This window comes from Geotrypetes seraphini, chromosome 1 (genome assembly GCF_902459505.1).
Source record: "Geotrypetes seraphini chromosome 1, aGeoSer1.1, whole genome shotgun sequence".
NCBI lineage: Eukaryota > Metazoa > Chordata > Amphibia > Gymnophiona > Dermophiidae > Geotrypetes > Geotrypetes seraphini.
The window spans coordinates 40,857,811-40,879,467 of record NC_047084.1 but is presented as its reverse complement, the minus strand read 5'-3'; the positions used below and the strand labels follow the sequence as shown (position 1 = coordinate 40,879,467).

The 21,657-nt window shown below is 42.7% G+C and overlaps 1 protein-coding gene across 2 annotated transcripts in view; it reads left to right on the top strand.

Annotated features, from left to right (window-relative positions):
- The window catches only part of CWC27 (CWC27 spliceosome associated cyclophilin), a 320,007-nt gene that overhangs the window by 140,350 nt on the left and 158,000 nt on the right, over positions 1-21,657 (top strand). For both annotated transcript variants that reach the window (XM_033930330.1, XM_033930321.1), the window contains exon 11: positions 20,044-20,144. In XM_033930330.1, the coding sequence (XP_033786221.1) occupies positions 20,044-20,144 (101 nt within the window). The remainder of the gene's footprint in view (positions 1-20,043; positions 20,145-21,657) is intronic.

Genomic DNA, 21,657 nt, shown 5'->3' with positions numbered 1-21,657 from the left:
TACATTCTAAGCAATCATGTTCAAACAATATATTCCTGTTCTAGGATAACAAACATAGGACACCCTTCCTTCACTCCATAACAGAACTCTTTTCTTCAATAGAAACAATAGAGCTCATTCTCCTCCCCCCCACTTTAGGATTTTCTACTTTCTCCAGTGTAACACTCCTTTTATAACTCACAGTGTTTTAAAGGTAGATTATCCCTTTCTCTTTTCTCAGTGATATAAAGGGGTTAAATAGAAATCTTTTAAGCAATACAAATGACACTGGTTTATACCCCTTCCCCACTTCCTTAGGACTTTCCACTTTCTCATTTAATACAACTTTTTTAACACATAGGGTTTTACTCTAGAAAACTGATTCTTGCTCAAGCCTTTCCTTTTCTTCCTGTGCATTCTTGTATCACCCAGGGTCCTACTTTCAAGCTAGGTCTGCTTCCCCCTTTACATGCCATGCACCATTGAGGAGACTAGCTTCTTGTCACGACTCCCTTTAATCCTTCTCTTCTTTTCTTAGACAGGCAGCTGTGTCTCTCACATTATTGAAGGGCTGGCTCCTATTCCTTCTTCCCTTACTGCCATGCAAACAGCCTACCTCTGGGAAGCCTGACCTCTTGTCACCTCTCCCTTACTTTAACTGCACCCCATATTCCAGGGCTTCCTTTCTGTCCTGCTTCAGTGGCTCCTGAGCAGCAGCCTTTCTTCTAAAAATAAGTTTATTCTCAATTAGAGAGACACTACCAGACCAACTTCTGGGAGACCTGCAAATAAAGGTGGGCACATTCTAAGGGGGCACCAAATCACAACATATTTTAAATTAAGGCTGTGAAAAGGAGGGCCCAAAAAGTGCAGATGAGCAGGATGCCTAGTTATGAGCTCCAGCCTCTAAGATAACATTTCTGTTTACCTGCTGCTTCCTTCCTGATCCCTGATGGCAAAAAAAGAAGATGAAGATACGGGGAATTCCTATTACCCCTGGCAGTGCTTTGGTGGCAGATCAGACCATGCAAGACAGCTTCAGCATCCAGCCAGCAGGCATACCAGACAACATTTGAGCAGTGGCAGTGTTACTTGCAGACTATAGCAAGAAGGCGGATTTAGTTGAGCCCTCTTCAACGAATGACCCCATCAAGACTATAAGCACTATAAGCAGTATGGAGACCCCAGATAGGGGAGAGCAGTCTCTTTTCAGGTCTCTCCCTGGAGTCGGAGGAGCCCTACCTGTGACCTCATTTCCTTTGACTTTTTGCACCTCGAGTTTGCATACCGGTTCAGTGGGTGCATTGGGAACTGAAATGAATGCTGCAGTGCAGTGTCAAAGCAAGTTGGAAAGATCAGCCATTGTGATTTTGGAGTCCTTGTAGGATTCAATTAAGGTGTGCAGTTGTCATCATGTGACAGGGCCGAATGGTATTACCTATCACATAGCCACCCCTAGGCACCTACTGAAACCAAACATACAGGGTTAAATATACACACACTACATATTTCCTTAAAACCCTGACTAGGTCTTCCCTGCATCTCCTGGTCATTCTCCGAGTACTCCCTGGACTCCACGGGGCTCATAATCGAAAGAGAAAAACATCCAAAAACCGGCCTAAGTCGGCACTTGGATGAACATTTCTTAAAAATGTCCAAGCGCCGAAAATAAAAACAGGTTTTGGACGTATTTCTAAATGACCTAGGCCTTCATAGTGCCGCTCAACGTCCAAAGTTAAATGGGGCGGTTCGGGAGGCGTGTCGAGGGCGGGAGTTGGACGGGATGTGGGCTGGCTTAGACTTAGTCGTACAGCATTTATAACCGAAAGTTTTACAACAGAGTCTAGACGGAACTTGGACGTTGTGACTTAGACCATGTAAAGTCACAAAAACCCACCTAAACTCACCAGATAAGCACTTCAAACACATAACATAGACCCCCACACACTATCCTAGTGATCACCAGCCCCCCCCCCATAAACATTTTATTCACAACTTTTAACTTTCAGCCTCCAGACCATCATCACCTGGCCGCCTGGCATAGGAAAGCCTAGTCATCCAGCCCAGAGGTAGCTTAAGTTGTCTTGGGGGTGGGTTAGAGACCCATAGAGAAGAGGACCCATGCCCATAAGCCCCTGTAATCACTGCATTGATACTTAAACATGTGCACTCCCCTATACACCCCCAAAACCCTTTTTTACTGGCATATAAGTGGCTCCTGCAACCATAAGGGTTATTGGGGTGGTAGATAAGTGGGTCTAGAGGATTCTGGAGGTGGTTTGGGGGGCTCACCATGACCTATAAGGGAGCTGTAGTGAGGAGATGCCATGGCACCCTTTTTGTGAAGTTCATAGCAGTGCACTGTAAGGTACCCCACTATTTAGGTGGCATGTCTGGGTTTTCAATCCATCACTTTGCAGACCCCTCCCATGTCCAACAGGACTTGTTCTAGGCGTTTTGGACTTGGACGGAAAGTTGGACAGAAATGCGGCACGGTAACATTCTTTTCCTCAGAGCGATATCCATTGACCACTACCCTCTGTCGTCTTCCACTTAACCAGTTCCTGATCCATCACTTTGGTACACAGGGGAAGAGAAGACCCATCATTTTCGACCTTTTGGCCTCAGACCTGGAGGGGCCATGCATCCCTCTACCTCTGAGGTCATTTGTGATTGGCCCATTGTGCTGCAGCTGAGCCAATGTGTGCCTGTGCTGAGCTTACTGCCTACGTGATGAGCTCCATGCCTACTTGACATGCTGCTGATTCATCAGGACTCAGAGCTCAGCACTGGACCGGAAATAAGGTAGACCTTGAGTTGGAATAAGAATCCCAGTTCCATCCCTATGGGAATCCTGTTGGCCTTGGAGGGGTCCCCCATGGGAGTTCCGTTGACCTAGGGGGGATCCCGGAATCCCCGTTCCCATGCAGACCTCTAGTTCAGGGGATCATATGGTGGCAGGAGGGAGTGAGCATCCTTCCTGTCTTTTTTTTCTTGGGAGGCAGGGAGAGGTTTGGGGAAGGTTCAGGGGAGGGCCTCCGAGGGCAGGAGAGAGTGGGCATCCCTCCTGCCAATTTTCTCTTGTGGTGGGGATGGCATGGCAGGAGGGGAAGTGGGCATCCCTCCTGTCAATTTTCTCGTGGGGGACAGATTCCCAGTGTCATATTCGTTGGGGGTTGTTGTGGAGGGCCATCATCTGTGGTGGGGGGGGACTTTTTTTCTTCTTTTTTTTATGGGACAGATATTTTGTGTGTGTAACACATGAAAAATACCTGTGCTACTGAAAAATAACAGGCAGACCTGTCAGTAACACAGTTGTCATTTTTTTCCAATAGCTAAAACCCCTGGGTTTTGGGTTGTTGTTTTTTGGTTTTTGGGGGTTTTTTTTGCGATGTTAGTGCGTCAATTGCTTGGCTACTTTGCATGAGGTTTTAGCTAATTTGCTTGGCTGGATGGAAAAATGGGCGATCAAAGGAAAAAACACGTGGTGAGCTGTTTTGCGCATCGGGTGGATCGGTAGCATGAAAGTAGGAAAGGATTAGGACTTTTATTCCACCTTTCTGTAGTTTTGCAACCACATTCAAAGCGGTTTACATGCTAGTACTTCAAACATTTTCTCTACCTGTCCTGGTGGGCTCATAAAATCTTTCTAATATACCTGGGGCAGTGGAGGATTAAGTGACTTGCCCAAGGTCATGTTGCTACTATTTGGTTTTCTGCTAGTACTTGTGACCTGGATTGGCAACTGTTATAAACAAGATACTAGGCTAGATGGACCACTGGTCTTACCCAGTATGGTTCTTATTTATTTTTATTTTTTTAAATTTATTCAATTTCCCAAAACTTACAAGTAAAACTACTTGCTTAAGAAATACAGAAATCATAAAACCATCAATCAAAAAAGTAAGACATTATGTTGCAGAAACATTGTTAAGCAAGGGGATGGGGGGTTAGGTTCTTCCTTATACCTCAACAAATACCACAACGGGGGGGAAATACAGAAAGAAAAATAAAGGAGAATTTTAACAAAATCAAGTCAATATAGAAATTGGCTTAGACGGCTTCCCTCACTCTATATTAACATGAGCTTCTGACCGTTACTCCGGTTAACTGCTTGAGGTCCAGAAAGGTTCTTACATGTTCAGGAAGGAAGAAAGCGTATTTCAAGTCTAGATACTTAACAATGCACTTGCAAGGATAAGCCAGGAGAAAAGTAGCTCCCAACTTCTTCGTTTTTCTCTCATGGCTAGGAAATTCCTACGCAGTATGGTTCTTCTAATGTTCTTATCCCAGCAAGTTATGAACCTTTCTGACTTTCTAAAAAAGTTTCTTGGAAATTTTAACTGAACATACAGCCCTTGTTGTCACTTTTGCTCTAGTCTAGAGCTTGATAGGGATAATAATTAGAGAATGACACGGGAAAAAAAATCTGTCCCCATCACTGCCCCACCATCCCCTTAACCGCCCCGTCCCCCTATCCCCTTCACCGCCCCGTCCCCGAACCCACCGTCCCCTTCACCGCCCCGTGCCCGTCCCCGCAGTTCCCTTCACCTCCCTGTACCCACAGCCTCTACCCTTCCCTCTCGCCACCTCACCGCCCTTCAGCGGCCTGAGAATCTCCCTCCCTCCCCCTTATCTTCGCGGCGTAAAAAAATTTAAGGGAGGGAAGGCACGCGGTCATTGATCGTGCGCGCGGCCCCTTCCCTACCTCCAGCTAAATCTATCTCCCTCCCTCCCCCTTACTTTCGCGGCGCTTTAGAAAAGAAACTGATGCCAGCGAAGCCTGCCTGTGCTGCCCTGCAGTTGCGTGTGTGTGGGCAGAAGCTTCTCTTCTGACAATTGTCATTTTATAAACACAAATAAAACAGAGCAAGGTTCAAGAAAACCCATCTCCCCTCCCTTTCACAAATATCCCCTTCACTACTGTGAAAACTGAACAAACCAAATTACTACAGAATGCTACATAGAAAAATCAAGCTAACAGAATACTTTAGTCACACATGGCAAGAATAATGTTAGAGGAGTGCAACTAGGGCAGCTGCCCCCTGATCAGAGAGAGAGCCTTAAGCTAGCTGGAAGCTAAAGAAGCATAGCCTGGACTTTGCAGTCCCCAGTTATGTCTAATACCAGCTCTAGCAGGATACATATTTCAAATCTGAAATATTCTAATCACAAAATATAAAATAAATTTATTTTTTTTTCTTTTTGTTATCTGGTAATTTTATTCTTCAAATCACATTGGTCTCAGGTTTTAGGTTCCTTCTGTCTTCATCATGGCATAGCTGGCTCCTGAAGGTAAAATAGGCGCAAGAGGAGCTGGGGAGGGGCCTAAGACAACTGGGCCGATTCCGGTTGGCCCAGGCGCCTCAAGCCCCACCTGTGGGCGGGGTTTGAGCCGCCTGGGCCAATCAGGTCCTAAGGCCAGCCATTCCCGAGATGGCTGGCCTGTCGGACGGATGGGCTTGGCACCCATCCGTCCGACCAACAAGTTGGGTGGGGGAGGGGGAGTCGGCGGGTTGGCGGTGGGGGTCGTTGGTCACCGGGGGGGCCGATCGGGGGCTCGGGGGGGCGGTCATGAGGGGGATTGCGTCAAGGGCAGGAGGGCCTAGGATCCCTCCTACCCGTATTTTAGTGGGGGGTGGGGGTTAGAGGGTGTCGCCGGGCCAGGAGGGCTTGGGCTCCTTCCTGGCTGGATCATGTGGGGGAGGAGGGGGGTTAGAGATTGCCAGGCCAGGAGGGCTTGGGCTCCCTTCTGGCCCCATTGGACTCGGGGGGGGGGGGATCACGGGGCAAGAGGGTTTGGGCTCTTTCTTGTCCTGATGTCAGCGGGGGGGGGGGGGTCGTGGTTCGCCGGGGCAGGAGGGTTTGGGCTCCCTCTTGCCGTGATCGTGTCGCAGGATTCGGGGGTGCCGCAGAGCAGGAGGGCTTGGGCTCCCTCTTGCCCCGATGTCAGCATGGGGGGGGGGGGGGCATGGTTCACCAGGGCAGGAGGGCTTGGGCTCCCTCCTGCCCCGATAGTGTGTGTGTGGAGGGAGGCGATGTATCGCAGCAGGAGAGATTGGCCATCTCCCCTGCCACGATGCAATCACTCCTCTATCCGAACTGCCACAACCCGCGGCAGGAGAGATTGGTCATCTCTCCTGCCGCGGGTCGCAGCAGTTCGGGTAGAGGGGTGATCTCATCGTGGTAGGGGAGATTAGGCATTTCTCCTGCCGCAATGGTTGCGGTGGGGGGGTGGGTAGGTTGCCGGGCCACTGAACTGATCGCGCCAGCCACCATCAGCTCAGCGGCCCCTTTTTCGGCATTTATACCTGTTTTGACTTGGTCTAAGTCAAAACATATAAGTGCCGACTAGGCAACCTGTCAAAATCTTTGGTTATACGTGTTGTATGCCTAGGTGTAGGTCAGCCCACCGCCCGCCCTTTCCCCTCCTCTAAAAATGCCTCTTTTCTCTCTGTGCGTTTAGAGGCAGGGGAAAGGCATAAGCTTTTTGATTGTACAAGTACCCATTTAGGCCACTTTTTAGACTTTTTTATTTATTTATTATGAGCCCCATAGTTAATATATAAAATTAGGCTGCATGCTAATTACACTTCTTCACGGGGGTTAGGGGCAGAGCCGGACCGCGAAGTCTGAAAAATCACGAATAACTTTGTGCAGGCTCTGACCCATCGCCGGACCTGACCTGGTGGTCTCCGCCTTCGATCGCTTCCTTCTGTGCGTGTTGCGTGTTTGCAGGGGACAGTGCAGGTGCTTCGGTCTCCTCTTTCCCCACTTCGGTGTCGGGCTGGGTAGAGTGAAAATCGTTCTTCTCTGGGCTGGGCAGCCTGTGCCGGCCTTACCTGGTGGTCTAGCGGGCTTTCGGGGCAGGAGTGATCTTCCTACACTTCTGCCCCTGTCTCGAGACTACGGGAGCCGTAGGAAGATCGCTCCTGCCCCGAAAGCCCGCTAGACCACCAGGTAAGGCCAGTATGCTAGCGGGAAGGCGGGAGGGAGGTGGGGAAGATCCGAAACGAACCTTTTTTTTTTTTTTTCCCCTTAAAAAAATTGCGAATAACCGAATATGCGGATGCTGAAACCGCGGATTCGGAGGGGGAAGTGTACATGTAACATTACGATTAACGCATTACTGTATTCACTAATCATGATTTTAAAAATTAATTGTAATTAATTAATCAGAGCATTCTCCTGCTCTCATGTCAGTCATATCGTTTCTTCCACACTCCACAATAGCACTTAATTGCTGTGACTCTGGCCTCAGCTTTCCAAGTGCAATGTCATCTACAAGTAGTGGTGTAGAAATGAAGGCAGGGGGGTGGACTGCCCTGGGCCCATCGTGATGGAAGTGCTAGCACCTATCCTACTCTCTGCGCCCCCCTCCTCCCTTCGTACCTGTTTAACTTTTCGAAGATGCAAGCATCATTTCCAATCTGCTGCCAGCGTCGGCTTCTGCTCTCACTCTGAAGTCACTTCTTGGCAGGAAGTGACATAGGAGGGAGAGCCAAGGCCAGCGTGGGCAGCAAATTGGAGATGCTGCCTGTGCCAGTGAAGAGTTTAAGAGGTATGGGGAGCAAGGGAAGGTGTGTGCATGCCGGGAAGAGGGGGGAGGATGGGGGAGGAGCATGGAGGAGAAGAGGATGGGGGGGAGCGCCACTGTCTACAAGAGCCTCTGGGATTATTTTCCCAGAGGTTGCCAGAGAGTTAACGGGCTGCTATTGGGGAGGCTGCTGGGACCACCAACACCACTCTGCCTGCCCCTCATGAGCATATGTTTATTTGCCTTTGCCTACCTCTAAGGAGCATTTCTGCCACCAAAGCTGCTGCCTCCCATGCTGCTGTGCCTTTGACAGCCACTGTTTGCTGCCGGTTCCACCAATGAGTAATCCAGAGCATAGCAGCAGATGGGTCCGGGTAGGCCAAAGAGACCCCTCCCCTCCCCTTTCACTCGGGCCCACCTTGAAATGATGCACTCTGGCCACCCAAATTCCAGCATCCTTCCTGTCTTCTCTTCCTTCCCCCTATGGATCCAGCACATCTCTCTATTCCCTCTGCTCCCAACTTCGTCCCACAGATTCAGCATATCTGCATCTTCTTCCCTGTTTATGTGAGGTAAGTCCCCAGAGCGAATTGTTGTAAGATGGCCCAATAATGTAAGGTAGAAGTGCTGGACTCATTCAAGGAAGGAGACTGAGGGAAGGGAGAAAGATGCTGGACTTATTGGGGGAGGCACTGAAGGGAAGGGAGAGAAGTGGTGAACCTGTGGGAGGGGAGAACTGCTTGGTGTCCTTCAGTTATGTGATTAATCATGTACGGTAAATAAACATTTTAATCAAAATGCTACCCTAATTAAAATAGGGATCATTTTGTAATCTGAAAACCTGTTTCTAGCATAATCATGGTAAAATACTGCAACATCTTAATAATTTTTTTACAAAATTACTTTTAATTACCCAAGCAATAGTTAGGACTCCTTTACTAAGCCACGGTAGAGGTTTCTACTACAGAGCAGAGCACTAAATGCTCTGATGCTGTTCTGACACACATAGGAATTCTAGGTGCAGAGTTAGAAAATTTAGCTCTCTGGGCCATAGTAGGAACCTGTACTGCAGTTTAGTAAAAAGGGAGAGTATTTAAAATTTTTAAAAAAGCAAATAAAGAAAAGCGTTTGCAAAATGTAAAGAAGGCATTGTTAATTCTTGATGCACAGATAACTAACAGCTTATTCAAGACAGTGGGGGAAAGTTTAAACATAATCATAGTAACTATAAACTTGGCAAGTTATGCAAGTGATCTCATATGTACTTGTGTACATCGTAGTAAAGCAAATAATTTAAAAAAACTCAGAAATAATCCTGCATTTAATAAACTATTCTTTTGACTTGAATGGAGGCTACATTTACAAAGCAAATTATCGCTTGAAAGAGGGTGGCATATTTGTCAGAATGATCAACTTGTTCAGCTGTCGCCTGTTATTTTGTGAAGAATAGCTGCTGTCAGGGAAGGGAATATGAAGTTCTTTTCATTATGTTGAACAGAGATGAATGAAAAATATAATAAACAGTCTTTTGTCTTAACCCATATTTTTCTTTCCAGATCAGTGATACTGATATGAAGATAATATTTAAAAATAACACTAAAGTACTGAATAGCAAGTGAACAGTAATAGATTACTTATGCCATGAGGTTAATGTAAATATTGTGCACCATACACCATGCATGCCTCAAGCTAGATATGCAGAATAATTTTCTTGAATGCCCCAACATCAAGAACAAGATAGAGGATTTTTTTATTTGTTAAGATTTATTTACCACCTTTTTGAAGGAATTTACTCAAGGCGGTGTACAGCAAGAATAAGTCAAACATAAATAATAGATAATTACAACAGGAAAAATATTCAAATTACAATAAGGCATAGTATGCTACATTACAATGTCGACACAATACATGGTAAAAATTTTAAGACAGCATAGGGTGTAGGCAAGGATGGAGCATATAGATAAGATAGAGTAAGAGTAAGAAAATAAGGAGACTAATTTAAAGAAGTATCACATGAGGCCAGAATGGTGCTTGGGAAATCTCAGCTAGGGTAGGAGTGGATAAGCTGGTGCCACTCCTGTGTGTGTATGTGAGTGTGTCTAGCAAGTTAGTTACTTCTTCCAAGAAAGACCTGATTAAAGAGCCAAGCTATCACCTGTTCTTTCACCAAGAACTGAGTGTGCCATCTCAAACTATGGGCAGGTAGCTAAATTATTGCACTTCATTTAAATATACTCAAAACATTTATGCAGCCATAATTCATTAGGTTTAATGAGGAAATCAGGGCAAACAAAAGTAGAAATCTTGCACTTGTTTGGCTAATAAACACGTTTGTTTTTATAGGGAAATAATAAGAATATAATAAGAATTTTTAAAACATCTCAATTATGTTGAAATAAGAAAAGGGAAATTGTACATACATACTGTGGCAGGAGTCAACAGCAAAAGCTAGAATTTGGTTCATGAAACATGCGAGTTGTCAGAAGGTAAAACCAAGTTTATGTGCATTGTGCAATAACTTTCTTGATAGACTGAGGGGGTTCTATAAGGGATTTTTTTTTATAAAGCCTTTTCTTCAAGCAGAAAAGGTGTTCATAAAATTGTGTGACTACGTATATACATAAAAAGTATACACGTGTAGATTATGCTCTAATCTAATCTTTGATTTTATATACCGATTCATCCCTACAAGAGAGTTCGACTCGGTTAACAAGATATTAATAAATTGTCAAGAGATTAGAACAGAAACTATGGGCTCCTTTTACAAAGGTGCACTAGGGCCTTAACGCACGGAATAGCGTGCGATAAATTGCCGCATGCGCTAGCCGCTACTTCCTCCTTTTGAGCAGGCGGTAGATTTTCGGCTAGCGCTAATCCGGTGCATGCGTTAAAAACGCTAGCGCATCTTTGTAAAAGGAGCCCTATATTTTTTAGGCAAATTTTTTTTTATCTTTTATGGTTGATTGTTTGAAAAAGAGGAATCATTAGTAAATTTCTGAAATAGATTTGTCTTCAATACTTTATAAAAAGTTGGTAGATGAGAGAGAACTCTAATTATACAAGGAAGGTCATTCCAAACTTTTGCGAATAAAAAAGAAAATTGGCCATAGTTTTTATTCCTTTAACAGTGAAGTTTATATTTCTGAGAGCTCCTAGAATTAGAGACTTGTTGTGAATTGAATGAAATAGGGACCAAAGAAGAAAGAACACCATATAGGATTGTGAAAATTACAGTTGCACACTTAAATTGGATGCTCCAGTAGACAGGAAGCCAGTGAAGATAACTCAGTAAAGGTGTGACCTGGTCATATTTATGTTTACCGTATATCAATTTAGCCACTGTATTCTGGATAAGTTGTAACATCCTCAGATTACATTTACTTAAACAAGCATAAAGCGAGTTGCCATAGTCCAACTGAGTTAAAATTATGGCCTGAACCAAAACTGCAAAATGTTGCTGGAAAAAAAAAGATGACGTACTCTTCTAAGTATCTTTAAACTGAAATGCATTTTTTTTTATAACATGATTAACTTGATTAGATAATGAGAGTAAAGAATCCAGAATAAAACCCAGAATCTTAGATGAAAAATCAATTTTCAATGAGTCTCCAGAGGTTAACAAAATAGAGCTGTTTTATTGCCCTAAGATACTGGTTTTTTGGAAATCGATTTGGGGACATATTACTAATATTTTAGAATCTGAGATTCCTTTAACTTGTGAAGTAATAATCTGTGGTACTATTTTGTATATCAAAGACCCCCTAGATAAATATAAAAGAAGTCTCTTATTAATTATGACAAGTACAGCTATACAATTGATTATACGTAACTGGAAAAACTGGGATCGTCTCAATTTTACATTCTGGTGGGCAAGTTTATGTCAAATATATAAATATGAAAAAATGAGAGCTGATCAGTTAGGAATTTTAAAAACTTTAATCTAATATGGGGTCCATTGACCTCTTTTGTAGATTTAATACAATTATACATTAGAAGAATTGCACATTCAGGGAGGGAAGGAGGGGGGAGGAATATATAGGTTATAATCAAATATTATTATGGATGGGGGCAGGGTGGTTTATAAGTTTAAAATATGTCTAAGTGGATAAATGTGTAATTTTATGTTTAAAATATGTAGTGAATTACGGAATTATGATAGATCTATAGATTCTTGAATGATAAAGAATAATTTGGGTGGGAGGGTTATTGGTCTGTAAGAATATTGTAATATTTTAAGTGATGTCTGTAGTGTAAATGTTTTATTTATTGTTCTTCACTTATTGAAATTATTTTAAAATGAATAAAGATTGTTAAACAAAATAGAGCTGGGCAACTGCTCAATTTTTGGCCCAAACCATAATAATTTTGTCTTAATAGTATTTCATGCACACTGAAGATGCCCAATCTTGAATTCTTAAAGATGCAGGAATTAATGTCTGATTTCAAACTATTCAGTGAAGGATCTACTTCCAACAAAATAAAAATATCATTGCATAATTAGAAATTGTTTCGATTGGAAATAGGTTAAAAGATTTCAAAGTAGTCACATAAATATTAAACAAAATAGGGACAGTGGAGAGCCCTGCAGTACCCTACAAGCAGAGGTCCAGATAGATGAAAACATGCCCTCATTATGGACTCGATATGATCTTAACATCAGAAATCCTTTAAACCAGTCTGATACCTTTCCGTTAAGACCAATATTAGCTAACCATTGAATCAAGGTATTATGGTTGACGACATGAAAAGCCGCTGATAAGTCAAATTGTAGCAAAATTACATATCAACCCTGAGATAGAAGGCCCTGAACTTTCGATACCAATGAAATCAGTAGTGTTTCCGTACTATAGTTTGTATGAAACCCATGCTGTCTTTATGGAGATGTTCCCAGGGGTGGAGTATGGGTGGAGCAGATGCAGAGTTGCAACTATACATGGATTTTTATTAAAATATCCACCATGACCAAAAAACAATAAAATAGAAAATCACCCGTAAGCCCCTCAAATCCAAGCTTCAAATAAGGAATCCTCATTTGTCTAATTGTGAGAGCAGTATGACATGAAAGCTAAGCAGTGCCCTCCTAGTGTGTATGTAAATACTAATTTTACCCTTAACTAGTATAAAAAAGCACTACAGAAATGCTTGATTTTATAACCAAAACAAAAAAGATGCATATTTTAGGCCTGTTTTATGATAACAACACGGGCACTGCTGTGCCTTTATAAAACAGGCTATCAGATCCAGCCCTCCAATGCCAATCTCAAATTTACACTCTCCAAAGAAGGAGTAAATGTGTGCATAAACTCTACGTTTATTTGTATATTTTATCATTATAGTAGAGAAAAGGACAGCATCAACACTCAAGAAAGAATGGAGCAAACAGTAAAGATTTCAGAGGGAGGAGAAGGGATTATAGAGGCTGGGCTTTTGTTTTGGATAGACAGACTGGATAAGTGGTATGGACATTTTCTGTACAGTATTTCTATTTTAAGTGAAGGAGGTTTACTATACTATATGACTGAAAGGCCCTAGTCCCTTTTTCCTGTCATACACAGTGATGTACTAAGGCTTTATCTAATATACTGGAATGATATATGGTGCCTACAAAAACACTCCTTGATTTTAAATGGTTACAAAATCAAAACTTATTGGAACATGTTTATAAATAAGATGACAGCAAATATAGGTCCCAAAAAGCACGGTTAGCAAGATCTTACACAATCTCTTGCACTTTCACCCATATAAGTTGCAATTGGTGCAGAAGTTACAACCTTCAGAAAATACAACATGACAAAATGACCAGGTGTTCCTCAAGTGGTCCCCCGAGATCACCAGACATTACTGTTTGTGCCTTTTTCCTTTGGGGGTATGTGAAAGACAGAGTTGTATGTACCTCTACTACCTGCAACTATCTGCAGGAACGCATCACTGAAACTATATACGTGATCACACCGGATATGCTTACCGAGTAACAGGTGGGGCGCACATCAAGTATATATAATGAACAGATACCATATGAAACTTTGAGTTGATGAAACTGTAGCTTCAGAGGTGAAAGAATTTGCCAATAAATTTTGGTTTTGTAACCATTTAAAATCAAGGAGTGTTTTTGTGGGCACTCTGTATAATGAATAAATTAGGAAGTACTGTTTCATTGCTAAGATTTTTATATGTTCTATGAACTTTCAAAAATGTGAATGGCTTTTTAAATAGCTGCTTAACAATAGCTCTTTTTAATAATTTACAGTTTGTGCATCTCAGTATTTTATAAAACATTAAAAGGAGGAACAGATTATTTTATAGTAATGGTGAATAAATGCATGATTTCTCTAATAAATATATGCTCAGTATGATTGTCCCCCAAAAATGTTTAAATTCTTCCTACTGAATGTTTTATTCTTCACTTAGCTCTATTTTGCTTTTGACTTGAGTTTTATGACTGTTGTGTCAGTTCACTGTTGCAAATAAATTAATAGAACAGGTTGTTTTACCACATCTCAATTACTAAATTTCTATTATAGGTTTATTGCCAAAATAAGAAGACAAAAAACCCTCAGAACAAATAGTCATGCTTGTTTATTGCTCATGAATTGTTCTGTCTGAAAAGAAACTGTTTTGTATAATACAATTCTTAGGCACACCTGCTGTTTTTCCATGACACAGTATGAAATCATTACTCAAGTTATTGTAGGGCATGCACTAATGTCAATCGGAGCAAAAACAAGCTAATAGCTAAGAACATTGCAACAAAATTTCAAGATTTTGCAACAGAAATGTGCTTGTATGACATGACGGAATGGCATAGTGCTGTGGGATCATAATGAAGATTAGTGTATGAGCTTCTTTTAAATTGCTGAATGAGTTTGGTATTAAAGGCGGTATACCAAGTAAAATAAACTGTAACAGTCAAATAACATTTTAAGCTGTCATATCATAAATTATAGCCACACTAAATGATATTCATATACTCATGCTATCAGAAATCAAGTGCTACACTTATTTCAATTGTGAAAACGGCAAAGACCTCAGTGTTTCCCAGGATAAAACCTGTGAAACAAACTATGCCAACAATAATATTGACATAGAGAAAAACATCCTTGGTCTTATATTTTACCGTTACACTGAACTCTTATTTTCAGCTTTTTAACGTTTTATTAGCTTTTATACTCTTTACTAACTTTTATATTTTTATACTTTTATAGAAAAGTGAGCACTTATCTTGTTGCCTTCTGATAGCTCAAAATTACCGCAGCTGCAGTTTTAGCGGTATCCATATGCCGCTTTTAAACAATTTCGAATTTGATCAATTCAGAAATATCCCAACAGGCTCTGTTTTGCCCTACGGCTGCATCAGGGGATTATTTTTCAATATGAGCTACTGCTTCAATGATTTTCTCCCAGCGAGAAATGTCATTGCAGAATATATTAGTACTTTTAGTTTTTGGTCCTGTATTTGCATAGGGGTTATCTGTGTTCTGGTAGGAATGAATGTTGAGAAGCATACAGTGTGCTTTGTGTAGTTTAATTTTGTGGTTAACCATTATGTGTTGTTAATAAGATTATATTGTGTGTATATATGAAAAATGAATGGAAAAAATAGTGTTATAATTAGTACTATTATGGGGGCGGAGATGGCCTGGCCCACGACTTAGCCCAGTGTTCTTCAACCGCCGGTACACAAAATAATTTTTTTTATTTCCGCCGGTCCATAGGTGTAAAAAGTTTGAAGAACACTTGTCTAGATAAGTGCCACTCAGTATCAGTGGTTAGGTAAAAAGCCATTTAACCAGGCAAGAGGTTTCTGATGAGCTGCAAGGTGCCTGTTGATATAGGCAGCAGTTGGGCCTTTAAGAGAGAAAGTATTCCGCTTTTCCTGCTTTATTGCATTTGTTAGTGACAGAGGGCAATGTGCAGCTTGATAGATATCAAAATATGGTGGTTGGATGAGAAAACATAACTTTGGTATCCAGTGATCATGATCACTGGCAGCATTCTTTAGACTTGTAGTGAGCAGTGGCATACCAAGGGTGGGGGGCGGGGGGGGGGGCGGTCTGCCCCGGGTGCAAGCCCTGAAGGGATGCTTCCGGCCTGAGGTCATTGGCGTCCGGTCCCCTCCCCCCGACATCCGGTTCTTCCCCTCTAGCCCCCCACACCATTTAGAGTAGCGAAGCAGCCTGCAGCAAGATCGCGATGCCAGCGATCTTGCGCTGCTTCGTGCTGTTTCCTCCGCTGCGGTCCTGCCCCCCTCCTCTGACGTCAGAGGAGGGGGTGGGTCCGCGGCGGAGGAAACAGCACGAAGCAGTGCAAAATCGCGATCTTGCTGCAGGCTGCTTCGCTACTCTAAATGGTGCGGGGAGGCCAGGGGGATGAGCGGTCCTTCGGGGTGGGGGGGTGAGCGGTCCTTTGGGGTGGGGCAGGCAGGCCTTCAGGGGGAGATGCAGGCCTTAAAGGGGGGGGGACAAGCCTTCATGGGGGGAGACAAGCCTTCATGGGGGGAGACAGGCTTTCGGGGGGGGGGGGACAGGCAGGCAGGCCTTCAAGGGGGGGGGACAGGCCTTCAAGGGGGGTGCAGGCCTTCAAAGGGGGGTGCAGGCCTTCAAAAGGGGGACAGGCCTTCATGTGGGGGGACAGACCTTCAAGGGGGGACAGGCCTTCATGTGGGGGGACAGACCTTCAAGGGGGGACAGGCCTTCATGTGGGAGGACAGACCTTCAAGGGGGGACAGGCCTTCAAGGGGAGGGACAGGCAGGCAGGCCTTCAAGGGGGGGATAGGCCTACAAGGGGGTGGGATAGGCCTACAAGGGGGGGACAGGCCTTCAAGGGGGGTGCAGGCCTTCAAGGGGGGGACAGGCCTTCAGGGGTGGGAAGCAGACCTTTAAGGGAGGACAGGCCTTTAGGGGGGGACCCTGGTGTAGAAGTACACGGAGGGAAGGGGGTGTTCAAAGAGACGTGCATATGCCAGACTTTGGGGGGGGAAGAAATAATGGGTCTGAAAATAGAGGAGAGGAAGAGAGATGATGGACCATGGAATTTAGGGAGGGAAGGAACAGAAAGGGAGAGAAATTGGACACAAGGGATGGTGTGGAGGAGGGATAGAGATACTGGATAGGAGGGTAATTGGGAAAAGAAAGAGAGAGATGGTGGACCCTGGGGTGGTGGGGAAGGAGGGAGAGATGCTGGATGAAAGGGTAGTTAAGAAAAGGTGGATCTGTGGAGGGAGATGAAAAAAAGGAAAGATGCCAGACTTCCTGGGGAGGGAAGGGAAATGGAAGGGGAGGACAGAGATGGCAGATGGATGGTTAACATGCAGAAAGAAGAAAGAAGGAGACCCTGGCAAGCAAGTTATCAGAAGAAAACCAGAGCCTTGGACCAACAAGATTTGAAAAATAACCAGACAACAAAAGGTAGAAAAATTAATTTTATTTTCTGTTTTGTGATTACAATATGTCAGATTTGAAATGTGTATCCTGCCAGAGCTGGTGTTAGACCGCAAACGTGAGCTAGGATTTAACAGAGAGAGGAAAAGTCCTTTTTGTTTCTTTATTTTATTTACACCACAGCGCCAGTGTGGGAAGGAGAAGCCAAAGGAGGTGAAAAAGCTATAAAACCCACCAGGATTTTTGAAAAAATCACCCAACTGGGCAGGAAAATCGAATCGAAAAACCAATTAAATAGGCTAAATCAAATTTTTTTTCCCTGAATCGGGCAGTTTGCGCTACTGTCTCAGACTTTAGGACCTGGGATTGGGGAGAGATGGCATCCTCAGTACTTTATAATGCAAGTGAAATGAGGATTTGGTCAGACTTTTGAAGGGTCTGCAGAAGAAAAATATTATATAGGCCGGGGACATGAGACAGCAGGAAATGGGAACTTTTCTTCCTTCTATTTTTGTGAATGGCAAGGCTGAGGATGTCAGAGAGTTCAGTTAAAATATATGCTTTATAAGAAAATATAATAATGTGTTTTATAATGTTTATAAGCATTGCTGGCCTATCCAGTAAGGTGTTCCTAGTGGTGGTGGTGGCAGTGTGTCAATGTGTTGAGAGGAAGAGGTGGTCTGGGAAATTCTCCTGAGCAAACTCCGGGCCCATTTCCACCCCCCAGTTAGTCCACTCCACTCAACTGGTTCACACACTGAGTGGGTCTTTGGGTATTGTGCCTAGGTAGTTGTTGGGATCTCTTCCAGTGGTTTGTCAGTATCTCCTTGTGGCCAAGGAAGGAAACTTTGTTAACCTTAGCATTGATCTTTTGTAACAGTGCTGCTTGTGTGGCATTAGGCTATGTAGTGATCGAAAGAAAAAAACAGACCTTTGCACATTTTTGCACTATAGGTGGGTGTATGAGGAGATTCACATTTCCTGCACAGCTAAGTCGGTGGGAAGTTCCCTTGTGCTGTATTTGACATCTACAAGGTCTCTGTTTGGAAGGAAAGATCTAAGCTTAAAAATGAAGTGGCCAGAAGTTATGGTAAAAGCAGATAGCTTAGCTGGTTTTAAGAAAGATTTGGACAAATTCCTGGAAGAAAAGTCCATAGTCTGTTATTAAGACATAGAGGAAGTGTCTGCTTGCCCTGGATCGGTAGCATGGAATGTTGCTACTCTTTGGGTTTTGACCAGGTACTAGTGACCTGGATTGGCTACCATGAGAATGGGCTACTGAGCATGATGGACCATTGGTCTGACCCAGTTAGGCTATTCTTATGTTATGTTCTCATCTGTAGGGGCCTTTGTTTTCACTTCTTATTTTAATGTATTTTTTTTCTGGGAACTTATCAGTGTTTTTTTTATAGTGGGAACAAAAAATGGAAGAGAATTAATGTGTGTGGAATGGGGGGGTAACTAATTTCTTCAGCTAAATAATTCAATCCACCTCAACCAGACATAGGAAAACTCGCACACCATTCACACACCCTCCAACCAAAAATGTCAAAAGAAAAAAAACTGTTTGACAACCTCCTAGCCATTCGAGCTGCAACACTCGACCCCCAACTCTACAACCTATTGACCTCGACCACAGACTACAAAACCTTCAAAAAAGAAATAAAAACCCTTCTATTCAAAAAACATATAAAACCGAACTAACACAATCAGAACTGTCCCAAGCATCACCTGCAACTACTCCATATGTACTTTTGATGTCATGACAATTCAGACATAATTTATGTTATGTTATGTTTGGAATAATGGTTACATTTATGAGGTTCAGTAAAAGAAAATTTTCACTCCCTGTTTCTATTCTGGCCATTTATACCGTTTCATGGTTATTACAAAAAATATTTTTTACATGGGGGCGGGGGGGGGGGGGGTGTCAAAAAATGATGCGCCCCGGGTGCCACATACCCTAGGTACGCCACTGGTAGTGAGTCCTAACATTTCATCTGGGATGGCTACATTTTCAAGCACATCATTTATGATGGGAGTGTCTCAATAAACCTCCGGTTATTGCCCTTGCATTAGGAGCAGAAATAGTAAAACATGCATATTCCTTTCGGTTTCTTCCCCAAGATAGTGCTACCTCATCTCTGGACAGAGCCCATTATTGAGGAAAGCATTTCCCCCTTGGCCATCATTTAAAGTATAAGATTTCCAGTGCAAAAAGCACATGAATCCTGAACCTGTGGGTAATGCATCTTTTTCTAGTTGTACTTTAAAGTTTAAACACTAAGTAGAGACTTTCCTCAACTGCAAATATGTGTTTGTACAGAATCATTCTTAGAGGGGATGAGTATGTCATAATTATTGCTTTAATAATCAAAATCTTGGCTGAAGGCTCTTTGAACCTGGGTTCTGATTCTTTTAAGTACCCAATATTGCCTCTGCATGTTACTCGTAGGTGCATCCATCACCTCTCCTGTTCCCTCCTCACACTTTGCTTTCCAAATCCAACTGATTGCAGAAGAGTGGAATGAGTGGCATGGCAGACTTAAGTGTTTCTCCATTTTGCTTGTTGCCAGAATCTCTTTCAACATGCAGTAGAAATTTAAAGAGCTCAAGGCAGGTAGAATAGCTGATCTAGGCAATGAGCCATATGAGTAGAAGAGGCACTAGTAAAATGAAGAGCAAGTTAGAGAAGCACTAGGCCTGCTGCACTACTAGCTGCTCTACTGGTATCAGTTAGGATTGCATGTCCTGGAGGAAGACAGGGGGCTTAAGTGATACATAGTTATAGGGGACATAAATGTAAAGATTGGCCTCTGACCACTGCCTTTTGGACTTCAACAAACTGATTTTCTGATGGCATCTGCTTTCTATCACCTTCTTTGAATATAGGAGACCAAAAGGTACATGACCTCTCTTTTTTCAGTTTTCTACTGAGCAGTTGACAACATCATACATGAGATTTTGGAGAAATGAGACATTTTTTCTATAAGTGCTACAAAAGAAATTCTTCAATCTGCTTGGCATGGCTTGGCTACTGTGAAAGAAAGACCTGTTATATCCATGCCTCCCATTTCATTTGTTTTATTTAAAGGTACCAAAAGTGAAAATGTTCTCATTTGTCACTGTTTACCATTTTTTTTTTTTTAGAGAAGAATTGCAGAAAGAAGTACGCCTACTGAAACGTGAATTACTAGCAGCAAAACATAAAAAAGAAGAAAATGACACAAAAATTGAAAAGAGAATTGAAGGTAAGATTTCATCATGGCAGAAGCAGGTGATAACTGTGTATTTCTTCAAAATATGGCAGGTTCTGGTAACTTTGGGGTATTTGACCATTTAAATTATGTCCATGGTTGTTTTAATGCAGTGTTTCACAAGTTGGTCCTGGAGTAACCCCCTTGCCAGTCAAGTTTTCAGGATATCCACAATGAATATACATGAAAAAGATGTGCATACAATGGAGGCAGAGTATGCAAATCAGTCTCACTGGGAAACACTGGTTTAATGTAACTTTTAGGAGACAACTAACTGCATGACATACAGAATATTATAATAATAATAATAATAATAATATTTTATTTTGTATACCGCCATACCCAGGGAGTTCAAGGCGGTTCACAACAGATAGATGAATTACATACAGTGCGATTCGAAAAAAGAAGAACATAACAAGGCAATCGTAGGGTCAAACTCGTTTACATAATCGATTTAGGAGGGGGTAGGGCTAAATACGGGATACATACAGTGTGTGCTGCAGTAGGATACAATAGAGTTTAAGAGAGGAAATTAGATAAGAGCATATTAGATGGAAAAAGGGGGGGGCAACAAACTTGGAAGGGGGGGTGGGAAAGTAAGGGGGGGGAGAGGGGAGAGGAGGGTTTAGATGGGGGAAGGGGGGGCTAATTATAGGTTATGTGATCAAAGAAGTAAATGAATTTCAAGAAGATGAGACATTCTAAATAGCTTCTGTTCTCTGTCACATGGATATCTCACGCTCACAATGTTACTTATCACCTATTTTAGCCCCCTTAAGAGGATCTTGGGAGACTGGGCATCAAAATGGCAGATGACGTTTAATGTGAGCAAGTGCAAAGCAATGCTTGTGGGAAAGAAGAACCCGAACTTTAGCTACATGATGCTGGGTTCTATGTCAAGAGTCAATGCTCAGGAAAAGGATTTAGGTGGCATTATTGAGGATATGTTGAAACCCTCAGCTCAATGTACATCAGTGGCTAAGAAAGCAAATAGAATGTTAGGAATTATCAGGAAAGGAACAGAAAACAAAGATGAAAATGTTATAATGTACGGCCGCACTTTGAATACTGTGTGCAATTCTGGTCGCTGTATCTCAAAAAAGACATAGCAGAATTAGAAAAGGTACAGAGAAGAGCGACAAAAATGATAAAAGGAATGGGATGACTTCCTATGAGGAAAGGTTTTGGAGTGTTCTTGCGCCACGTGCTAAGTGGTGCAGCAGGTGACCAAATGCTCAGCTAGCCCAGTGGGGCGGCGTTCGTTGCTTTCAGGGTTCAGCATGGGTCTCATGATTTATATATTTTTTTTCCAATGGAAATGTAATTTATTGTGATAAGTCCTTTTGCCAGGCAGCTTAAGAAACACAAATTTAAGTTGCCTTAGGGTGCCTCTATGCCTCAGGAGCTGGACACTTTTTGCATTTATGAAAATTTTATGGTCTGAATCTCAGAATAAGTGTTCTCTCCCTTTGCAGTCCCAATCTACTACTACTGTTTATTATTGCTT